This window comes from Corvus cornix, chromosome 15 (genome assembly GCF_000738735.6).
Source record: "Corvus cornix cornix isolate S_Up_H32 chromosome 15, ASM73873v5, whole genome shotgun sequence".
Classification (NCBI taxonomy): Eukaryota; Metazoa; Chordata; class Aves; order Passeriformes; family Corvidae; genus Corvus; species Corvus cornix.
In genome coordinates, this window is record NC_046345.1 from 5,789,628 (window position 1) to 5,800,642 (window position 11,015).

Below are 11,015 nucleotides of genomic sequence, written 5' to 3' on the forward strand. Positions count from 1 at the left end.
CCAACATGGATGTAAATGGCTTTTAACCACAACGTTTGGCATCTCCTGAACTTCTAGTGCTATGCAGCAAAGCCCTTAACTCACTAAAGATCAGCTTAGCAGTTTTTTCTCCCCTTTAACAGAAAAAAATTGGAAAAAAGTGTCTTTCAAAACACAGTGTTTCCTTGGAGCCTTTTTCATTGATTTAAAAGGAATTTTCTCTGTGAATTGAAAGCAAATCCTCTTGAAGTAAATCTCTCCTTTTTCAAAGCAGGCCTTGGGGAGGAAGATGAGGAAGTTGCTGGGGTGACATTGCCACAGCAGAGCAGGAACAGGCTGCTCAGGGAGGGGACAGCCCGCTGCAGTGGGGCCATGGGCCCTGCTCTGCCAGCCGGAGGGGACAGCCCGCAGTGTCCCCAGGCTGGGAGGAGTGGGAGCTGCGTGCCAGAGGTGCCTGGCAGGGGACAGCTGTGGAGCCAGGGCTGTGCGTGTTCCCAGGACAGGCAGGGAGGTGCCGGTTCGCGTTGCCAGAGCCCCATCTGCAGGCGGCCGCCGCCCGGGCACCCCGCGCAATTTGGAGTGAAGAGTGACACTGACATCGTTACGAGAATTAAATTAACTGCCTCAAAAAACATGCCAACCCCCCGTCCTGCTGCCATGCTGCTCCCCGCTCGACGAAGGTCACTTGTCTGTGAGGCCCCAGATGGTTGGTACATAGAGAGTTTTGACGGTGCTGATTTTAGTGCCGAGCGAACTCGAGACCTCCTTGAGCGTCTGCCTTCCCATCCTTGAGAGTCTGACTCCCCCAGAACGCACCAGCAGCAGCAACTCTGACAAGTCACTTCGGTTTCTCCTTGCTTTTGGTAGCAAGATAAAATAGATAAATCTTATATAGGTGTTTCAAGATAAAATATATAAGTCTGAAAAGGGAAGAGCCAGTATGTGCTGTGGCAGGTTAAGAGCACAGCTTGTGCTGCCTGCTTTGAAGCTTCTTGGCTGCTCATAGAATGGGTAAGGAACTGGGATACCAAAGCTTTTTCCCTCATGGGATATCCATGCAAGTCTTTCTCCTATCCCATCACTGTTTTCCATATTGCCTTCTTTCCTCTCTCAAATTTACTGAAATGAGCCAAACTCAGAAATCAGGGCAGGGAAGGAGGAGGAAGGGATGTGGTGGACAGACAGTGCAATTGCATAAGCTCCACTTCCTAAGGAAATGAGGCAAAAAAAGATTCAGACACCCTGGTTGCACTGATAGAGAAATTTGTATTCCTGTTTCTTTTGGCAGCAGCACTGCACTGTGACGGGCCATCTTTTATCACTTCTCTAAACAAAGTGCAGCTGGGACCCTGTGATAAATCTTCCCGTTGCTCTATCCTGCTCCTGAAATAACTCAGAAGTGTCAGTTCAAAAAAGGACGTGCTGCATTTCTTCCCCTTATTAGCTGAAATAACAGGTCTGCGATAATCTGGCCAGCTTGGAAGTGTCAATCCTTCCATATTCCATCTGAATGGATAAATGGAGCTCTCCTACACTAACCTCGCAGCGTGCCAGGGAACCCACATCCTCACTGGATAGCTCCATCCTACAGAGCACTGGAGAAAAAACTATTCCAGGTGCATTTGGCTTTTTGGGAGGTACATGCTGTGGCTTGGTAAGGGCTCCTGTTGTGCTCAGCTTCCCCATGAACTGCATCACTACAGATAAAACTTGCCGCACAAAACATGAGCACGAGGACTGCGTGAGCAAGCTGGCTGGAGGAAAAACTGAGGGGAAGTGGGAATAGAGAGGCCCATGCTCGACACTGGCATGAACAGAAGGTGTGTGGAAAAGGGATCCAATGTGAGATCCCTCTGGGAAGGGAACCGTGAGCTTTTTCTGCAGACCTGTGTACCCTGTGAACTGTTCCCTCCCCCTTGTCCTCCCCTCACTGGGACTGTAGTGCTGTCAGTACCTGTTTGCCCACGAATAAGGAAAAACGGGCTGCTTTACTTACACAGCCACCATGTACCACAGGAATGTATTTGTTCGTTTGCCTTTTCCCCTGCTCTTCCTTGATTTAACAATCTGCCAGACTTTTTGTGCGAAAGCCCCTGTGCGGGAGGCGGGGCTGAGCAGGGCAATACCCCACCCTGGTCACTGCCAGCACTGGAGCAGGGTGCGCTCTCCCGGCTGGGAATTCCGGAGCAGACCTGGCTCTACACGCCATCCCTTTTTAGCCTCAGAGGGAGATCCGGGAAGGGCTCGGTTTGCTGTACGGAGCCCTCACGGCGCTGCCCTCACGGCGCTGCCCTTTTTAGCCTCAGAGGGAGATCCGGGAAGGGCTCGGTTTGCTGTACGCTGCCCCTCACGGCGGCGCCCCGCTGCCTTCGCCCTTCCCGCGATGTCCCCGCGCGGCCGCCGTACCCGGCGCACGTGTGTGTCCCGCGCGGCGGCGTCGCTCCGCAGCGCCCGTGTAAGTGGCGGCGGCGGCGGGCGCGGGGCTGAGGGCGGCGGCCGCGGCCTCTCCCGCCCGGCGGATCCGGGGACGATGCTGCGGTGGGGGCTCAGGGTCGTGAGCTGCGGCCTCTCCGTCCCGGGGAGCGCGGCGTGCGCCGGGCCGTGGCGGCGGCAGCGCAGCGTGGGTACCGCTGGGCCCTGCCGCACCCGCCCTGCTCTGGGAACGGACCGGGCCGGGTGGGCCCATCGCCACTCGCCCTGCCGGCCTTCTCAGCCGGCCCGCCGGGTGTCCAGGCAGCGCAGGCCCTGCCTTCCTTCTCCAGGGAATGGTGACACGGTCTAGGGGGAGGGACAGTGGTGCTCGCCCTTCCTGCCTCCGACTTGTTCATGTGCTGTCCCTTTCTGGGCCCCGAGGGATGGAGCTGTCGCTTTCTGCCCGAGTTTCATGCCATTCATGCTCATCCCATCTGTGGTTGTTTTCCTGCAGGTTCTTAAAATGGCTGAGGACTTAAGAGCAACGGTTTCCAGCCAGACAAAGAGACTCAACAGCAGCAGCGAGGTGATTCAAAGGCTGGAAGAAAACGGGCATCAAAACAAAAGGTTGAAGGGTAATGCGGATGAGGAAGATGCAGAGGATCAGAATAAGAAGTCACCCAAAAGGAAGATTGTGCTCTTGATGGCATATTCTGGGAAAGGCTACCATGGGATGCAAGTATGTAGTTTGGCAAAGCAACATAGCCAGCTTATTTTTTGTCTTGGAGTCTGTTAGGTTTATAACTGCAGTCACAGTGCCTGGATAGGGAAACAGTTGAGCATTTGCAGTGTGAAAAGCTGGGGCAGGAACAGTGTATGGATGGATTCAAATGGCTCGGTAGTAACTTAATTTTAAAAAGTCAATGGTGCATCTCTGATGATTGTAGGGACTGTGCTTTGTCATAGCACCAGACCTGCCCGTGCAGGGTGCTCTGTGACACAGAGCTGGCAGCGAGGGTGATCCTGCTCCATCTGCTGCTCCTCTCCACGTACTGCAAGCTCCATACACTTAAGGAATACTTCAGAAGCTCCAAGGAATGACTGACAATCTTGCACACAGACAGGGAAGGGAGCCTTTTCTGTTTGTACATCAAAGGAAGTTTGTTCACCAGCAGTAAAACCTCATGCTTACAGGCACATCAGGTGAACTGAGCAGAAGAACCCAATCTAATTTCTAGAAGCAGAATTTGCAAAGGCTGGGTTTGGAGCAGCAGCTGTTAACTTGCAGGCGCTGGGACAGTATTTCATTGGTGCTCTTTCATGCAGTTGAAGGAATTGTCAAAAAACTCCAGAAGTGTTGCACAGTGAAATCAGAAATGAGCCTTTATTTGCCGTAACAGTAACAGCTAAATAAGGATGATGTTTTATTAACACTCCCTGGTAAAATACAGTTAGTTTTGTTAGAGAATGGCAGTGCTCTTTAGGCTGTGAAGGGAAGTCTTTTAAAGAATTTCACAACAATGTGTGATTAACAAATTTGCTGTCTTCAGTTATCCAATTACTACTATTTGTTCTATTCCTTATTTTTGCTACATATTTCCTCTTAGAGAAATGTGGGATCTTCACAGTTCAAGACAATTGAAGATGACTTAGTCTCTGCCCTTGTTCAGTCAGGATGCATCCCAGAAAACCACGGGGAAGATATGAAGAAGATGTCTTTCCAGCGGTGTGCTCGAACAGATAAGGTACATTGGGTAGGGGCTGTGCTCTCCTAAACTCTGGGGTTTGCACACCACTGCTACTGGGATGGACTGGTAAAGCATTGTCCAGAGGGAGATCCAGCAGCAAGTGCTACTCACAGTGAATGTGGCTTGAAACTTCTCCTTTTGTCCACTGTTAAACTAAAGTATAAGCAAATAAACTTGTTATTCAGCTATTTCGATTCTGCAGGTGCTATCCCAGAGCTTCCAAAGTACGTAATTATGTGGGGTTTTGTGTTTTATGGTTTTTACAGGGTGTGTCTGCAGCTGGGCAGATTGTATCACTGAAGGTCAGGCTAAGAGATGACATCTTAGAAAAGATCAATAATCATCTTCCTTCTCACATCAGAATTCTGGGTAAGAGTACTGAAATGGGCAGAGAAAATGTTTTCAAGAGAAGCTTTCTCCTGCAGAAGGTCTCTCCCTTACCATTATAATTTTACTTACAAGTGGTTTAGTTTAACATGCTTCTGTTAGCTTAGAATTGGTGTTCTCTTAAATCTATTTTTTGTTTGTGTTTTACTTAAAAAATATTCCTGTTGGTAGGAGTGAGATCACAATCAATCTGTAACCTACTGATTGAAAAACCTAATGTCACTTTTAAATCCAGGCCTGAAGAGAGTCACTGGGGGATTCAATTCCAAGAACAAATGTGATGCCAGAACCTACTCTTACATGCTGCCAACATTTGCCTTTGCCCATAAGGACCATGTTGTGCAGGAAGAGCTTTATCGGCTGGACACAGAGACCCTTGAAAGGGTCAATAAACTGCTGGCCTGCTACAAAGGGACACACAACTTCCACAACTTCACGTCCCAGAAGGGCCCCAGGGACCCCAGTGCCAAGCGGTACATCATGGAGATGTACTGTGGAGAGCCCTTTGTCAGGGAAAATATGGAATTTGCGGTGATCAAAGTGAAAGGTCAGAGTTTCATGATGCACCAGATCAGGAAGATGATTGGGCTGGTGATAGCAATTGTGAAAGGTTATGCTACTGAGTCCATCATGGAACGCAGCTGGGGAGAGGAGAAGGTCGACGTCCCCAAAGCCCCAGGACTTGGGCTGGTTTTGGAGAAAGTACACTTTGAAAAATACAACAGGCGTTTTGGGAATGATGGGCTGCATGAACCACTGGAGTGGACACAGGAGGAGGAGAAGATTGCTGTTTTCAAAGAGCAGTACATCTATCCTACCATTATCAACACGGAAAGGGAGGAGAAATCCATGGCAAACTGGCTAAATACCCTCCCCATTCATGACTTCAACTCGTCTGCTGTTGAGATGCAAACCAGCAACAAAAACTCAAAGGTAATGACTGAAGCCATTATTTTACAAATGGAAGCTGTCAAGTTGAAGAAACGTCTCTTCCCTTTGTAACGTTCTTGTTTTCCATGAATGTGCTGCGGAAGATGACAGTCATCTGGAGTGTGAAATGTGTATAATCTTTTCTGTCTTTGTGCACTTGATGAACTTGATGAGCAGTGGAATGAACTGTACAAAGAAGTGTTCTCACAGGGTTTTACTGGGAGCAGTTGATGAGGGAGGAAGGAAAGCTTTAAGCACAAGCAATTTGCATAATCATAAACTGGCAACAAATTATGGACACATTGCCAGCCTTTGGGGGTCTAGGTTTCAGGATTCCTTTAAATACCTGATGGCTTTTTGTATTCTCTGATTTTGGGCTAATTCTCATTTTGTGTAATTCCCTGTTACCAGATAAGGTTTGGGATTAGGGAAATTTAGGACCAGCTCTTTTAAATAAATCTGCCATGAGCTCGTAATAGGGCCATTAGATCAGCTACTGAATAACTGGGATATTGTGGAATTGGATTTGTGGCAACAGCAGCTCCTGTGAGCTGTAAGGTGCAATACAACAAAGGTGTAGAATACACTTTCAGCAAAATGGAAATTTCAGTCAAAGGCTGGCATGTCCTTGAGGGATGAATGATGAGCAGGGCTAAAACTTCTTTGCAGTTGAACTCAGAAGAGAATAGTGACCTTTTTTCATATAACAGAGTCCTTAAAATTAGCTTTATTTTGTGTAGCAGGTGGAGAATATTAGGTTTAATGATGTCTCTGCCTTTTTTTTTTTGCTTGAGTTCAAGAGTTTCGACACATAACATAAAACTTACAGCCTTGTTGAATAGCACAAGCAGGATACCATAAATTTCTCAGGGTTATTTTTTCTGAGTTCTGGAGCAGTGGGAGGGGTGTTTGTGACAGGAGGTCACGGCAAAAGCCACGTTAGCTTGGTTAAATGAGACCCAAAGAGACCTTGTGGCTCGGAGTCCTTCACCTGGTGATGTTGGCAGCACTTGGTGCTGCCAGGTTCCCAATCCCTGACATGTTCCTGGCAGGATGCAGGTTCTGCTCCCTGCAGATAGACCTGACCAAGTTTGGGTTTGGCTTCACAGTTAGCACAAGCTGTGTGGGAAGGATAAATAAGGCATGATATGACAGACTCTGCTGAGATTTTGCAGGCTGTTTGCACTTCAGTGAGCTGTGCTTGCTGGTATGAAGTCAGCTGTGTGAGTGTCTTGGAATTTGTTTTGTAGTAAGATATTAAACTGCCAGTGTTAAATTTGTGGGATTTGGTGTTTTCAGCAAGTGGTGGTGAGAGAAAGAAAAAGGAGTAACTAAAGACATGTGGTCTGTAGACATATACCATGCTAGCTTCTCTTTATAAAAATACTTTGATAGCAGTCATATCAGTTAAAATACTTACTTAAAAAAATACATAAACCCCCCAAATTAATTGCACCATATTGACCTACTCCTGAAGGAGTGGCTCGCAGAGAAGATCTCTGACTTCCAACTTCCTTGTAAGTTTCTAAGTTTGTAGTTTTTCTTTAGTACTACTTTGTGCAAGTGACTTCACTTTTAAACAAGTGTTAGTGAGCCCTGGCATATCTGCAATACAGGTTGGACATAAATTCTCTGCAGCAGACAAAATTCTCAAATCTGGCTTTAGACAATGTAAAAAAAGTTGCTTTTGAGGGACTTGCATAAAAAACCAGTTAACTTGTCTCACCTGCATTTATTTTAAATATCAGCATTTCATGTTGCTATCCCGCTTTTATGTTTCCCACATACTGCAGGTTGTAATTATGGAGTTGTAAATTTAAGTGAGAAGAAATTTCCTCTGCTGGCAATTGTAATCCAATGTGCTTTTTTTGCTACAAGAAAGCATAATTTGCCACCAGAAATTTACTACAATAGATGGGTCTAAGACATGAAGTTGGGGTCCAGGACTATTTTCTTATACTTTTTGAGAGGTTTAAAGCCAGTATCTTTGGTTTAGGTTGGTCTGTGGATGTAAATGCAGTACTGATAAACCATTTCCCATTTTTCTTTGCAGAAGAGCAGCGATCCCGAAGGCAGTGATGGTTGTGGCGATGATTCTGACTGAGCCAGCAAGTGGCTGGATGTGGGACCCTTGCTGCTTGCACTTCCCTTTGTCTACAAAAAAGTGGCCTTTCTAAATCCAAGAATCCAGTGAAGCAGGAGTTTGGGTGCTTGCAGAACGAGAACTGGGTGCCCAGGAGAAATTGGGTGGGGAAGACAGTGCAGCAGAAAAACCAGAAGCTTTTTATACCACTGATCGATTCACCTGACTGATATACTTGAAAACTGTAGTGAGAAAGCAGCTTCCTAAAAGAATCTTGAAATGCAGGATATCTTAACTGCTATTTGAATAATGTTTTAATTATGTTTACTTGGAAAATAGTATTTTAAATATGTATCATCTCTACATAAAGGTGGGGCAAATCATTTTAATATACTCTTTTATTATTAAGTTACGACTTCATGAGCTTTTGGGGTTTTTTTTAATCATTTATCTTTACTTAAACTGAATCTCTAAGCACCATTAAGCTTATTTTCTATGTTATCCATGGTTTTCCTATGGAATAACATAAATGACCCTGAGATTAACTCAGTTAGTTAGAGTGTGGTGCTAAAAATGCCAGGGTTGTGGATTCAATCCCTTTATGGGCCATTCTCTTAGGAGTTGGACTCAGTGATTCTTGTGGGTCCTTTCCAACTCAGAATACTCTGTGATTTAGACACGATGGGTTAGGAGCTCATTATTGTGCTGACTGCTGTGAACTCTTTTGGTATTGAAACAAATTTCTGTGTTTTCTAGAGCTTTTCAGGTCGAAAAGAAATGATTCCCTACTCAGTGAGAGGGCTTCAGTTTGGAATGGGCTGAACCATCCATTCCAAGATGAGACCTTTTCTGTGGAAGGTGTCATCCTCCCAGCATTGCCCTCGTGCTTGGGCAGGTTCAAGGATATAAATCCACAGCTCCATGTGTAGTTGGGCCTTCTCTGCCTGAGGTGTAACCCGGAAATCCTCTTGAGCCATCTGCAGGATCCAGAGTTGAATCGGCTTGGCATGTGTGAAAGAAATGGTGCTGAATTCTTCTGGGCTTTAATCAAGCCTGGATGTGTGAACTCTTCAATCCCATCAAGCTGCTCAGAATGAGGAACGTGTGCAATGATATGGGAAGCACATGTCTGAGCACTGCCATCCTCTGGGAATCGATTTTAATTTTCTGTGTTTCCAGGAATTGTGTACTCTGGAGTTCATGCTCCTTTTTTCCATCAGTGGTTTAACTTCTAGTTCTTGTTTCCAACTCGCTGTGGAGGTGGCAGAAGAAATGACACCCTCCTGCCTCACCAGCCTGCAGAACACTACTGAAGGGTTGGAACAAGGCTCCAAGCATTTGGATATTGGCACAAAGGCTTGATACACTTCCCTAGCTGAGTCTGTGTGGAGACTTGCTTTGTAATATGGGACTTACTGAAAATGAGGAGCCAACTCTTCATTCTCACATTTAGTGGTATTTGGCCAAAGCCTTTTAATTTTATGGTTCCTTCTGGAATTATTCTTTTGGTTTTGCAGGGTTTTTTTTTGGGTTGGTGAGGATTTTGGGGGATTTATTTGGGGCACAGCTGTCCTTTAAAAAAGGATTCCCATGTTCATTTTATCTGCATTTTCTTTAGAGCTTTATATTTTATCATGAAGGTGTTGCTCGATTTTATGAGAGCAAGTATGTAGAAGTGCTCTGGAGAGGGTCTCTGCCTGGATTTTTATTTATATCCCTTGCTGGTCCATAATATTGACCCACCCTGCATTATCTTCTATCCAAAGCTCCATCTTTCTATGCCTTTCAATCTGAAAAAATATTACCTTTATCTGCTTATAATAAAGGCACCAAAGCTGTGATATGCACCACAGTTGGAAACCAAGGAGAAAATGTATTTGGAGAGAGAAAAACCATTAACAACAATAGTAATAACAACTACTTAAAGGTCGCGGCTCCCCCCTCTGTGCGGGTGGGGAGTGCTCCCCCCCCCTTTCCGGTGAGAGGCGAATGGTATCGCCGAGCGCCCGGAGGGGCGGGGCCGCCCGAGGGCGGGGCGAGGGGCGGCCGTGAGGGGGCGCTGCGGCGGAGCGCGGCGGGGCCGGGGCGTGAGGGGAGCGCGGGGGCGGGCCCGGGGATCGGGGGGTGGCACGGGGGGTGCGGGTGGTACGGGGCGGCACAGGGTGTGCAGGCATGGTAGGGGTGTGCGGAGCGGGCCTGGGTGTGCAGAGCGGGTCAGAGTGTGCGGGGGTGGCACAGGGTGTGCGGGGATGGTAGGGGTGTGCAGAGCGGGTCAGAGTGTGCGGGGGTGGTGCGGGGACACTGTGGGGGTGGTACATGGTGTGCGGAGCAGGTCAGCGTGTGCGGGGGTGGCACGGGGGAGTGCGGAGCGGGGACAGGGGACATCCGTCGGTGGCGGAAGGTTCGTGCCGGTGCGGAGAAACGCGACACGCAGCGATGAGAGGGGCCAGGGCACCGCGCTCCCGGTGCTGGCCGCGCTGCCGAGCCCCGCGTTAGCGCCTGCTCTGTGCCGAGGCAGCGCTGATAGCCCGCGTACCGGGCTGTAATGTCCTTTACAGCATGGAGCATCCCGCCCCTCTGCGTTATGAAACGGGAGCTCTGGACCTGGGAGGAGTGACACCAGACATCACCCTCCTGTCACAGCTTCCGTCATCTCCCGTGCGTGTGACAGAACCGGCCTCTCTCCGTGACTGCAGCCCATGAGTCCGTGGGATGGAGAAAGCCTAAAGCTTGACCATCCTGCATCTTCTTCAAAGTACAAACGTGCCCAGTCCAGACTCAGGATGTGCTGCAGGAACTCTCCGTGTCTGACTGCTAGAGATAAAGCAACTGGAAAAATCTGTTGGGATGATAAAGAATTCAAGTGGTTAATTTGGGTTAAAAGGTCAGTCAACTCCCTTTATAGTTGTGCAGGAAGCAAATCTGCAACCATAAAACCCATTCCATAGGAAAATAAAGTGAATATAAAATTTAAATCAGAGGTAAGAGTGGATAGAGCTTGGGAAGTGGTAGTCCAATGCACCGTTTTATTGATAACGAGATACTTTATTAGGTTAACTTTATTTCAGTTCCAAAATACTACTTCACAAAGAGACTCATAATTAGTTCTGACAGCAATTAAAAAAAAAAGTCACAAACTTTAAAATAATGCTGATATGTCTAGTGCATATATTAATGACTTATGATTAAGTGTAAGTTTTAAGCTTTGTAATTAAAGATAATTGCTTTAATGAGCTTTTCTGTAATTGTAGCCTTATATCTAATACCAATTGTTACATGTTTTAAAAACCCTCTGGAGAAACTCTTAGAGATCCTAGTAAGTGCTGCACATCTCATTTTCCATGCATTGGGTTTAAATTTGTACCCTCTGAGCCTAATTTGTTGCTTTCCTTAATTAATGTTGTTGCATGAAATTTTTCCCTTTTGGTCATTTGATACCCTGATAGAGATTGGTTGTGTAGTTGTCAACTTTCTGC

General features: G+C 47.0%; 1 protein-coding gene across 4 annotated transcripts; it reads left to right on the forward strand.

Moving 5' to 3' along the window:
- The first annotated feature begins 2,332 nt into the window (after window positions 1-2,332).
- On the forward strand, window positions 2,333-9,399 carry PUS1 (pseudouridine synthase 1). Of its 4 annotated transcripts, none has more exons than XM_039561312.1 (6): window positions 2,333-2,434; window positions 2,906-3,130; window positions 3,999-4,136; window positions 4,406-4,508; window positions 4,762-5,459; window positions 7,510-9,399. In XM_039561312.1, exons 1-6 carry the CDS (start codon window positions 2,363-2,365, stop codon window positions 7,558-7,560), a joined length of 1,287 nt encoding a protein of 428 aa, XP_039417246.1. In that variant the 5' UTR covers window positions 2,333-2,362; the 3' UTR covers window positions 7,561-9,399. The 4 variants fall into 4 exon arrangements, with proteins under 4 accessions (XP_039417246.1, XP_039417248.1, XP_039417247.1 ...); XM_039561314.1 differs by lacking the exon at window positions 2,333-2,434 and adding an exon at window positions 2,461-2,517; XM_039561313.1 differs by lacking the exon at window positions 2,333-2,434 and adding an exon at window positions 2,514-2,599.
- The last annotated feature ends 1,616 nt before the right edge of the window (window positions 9,400-11,015 follow it).

Bases quoted from the DNA above. Each gene is read 5' to 3' on its own strand.
- PUS1 (XM_039561312.1), top strand. From the start codon at position 2,363: ATGTCCCCGCGCGGCCGCCGTACCCGGCGCACGTGTGTGTCCCGCGCG. The intron at 3,131-3,998 runs GTATGTAGTTTG...ATTTCCTCTTAG, and splicing joins AAGGCTACCATGGGATGCAA to AGAAATGTGGGATCTTCACA. The intron at 4,509-4,761 runs GTAAGAGTACTG...TTTTAAATCCAG, and splicing joins TTCTCACATCAGAATTCTGG to GCCTGAAGAGAGTCACTGGG.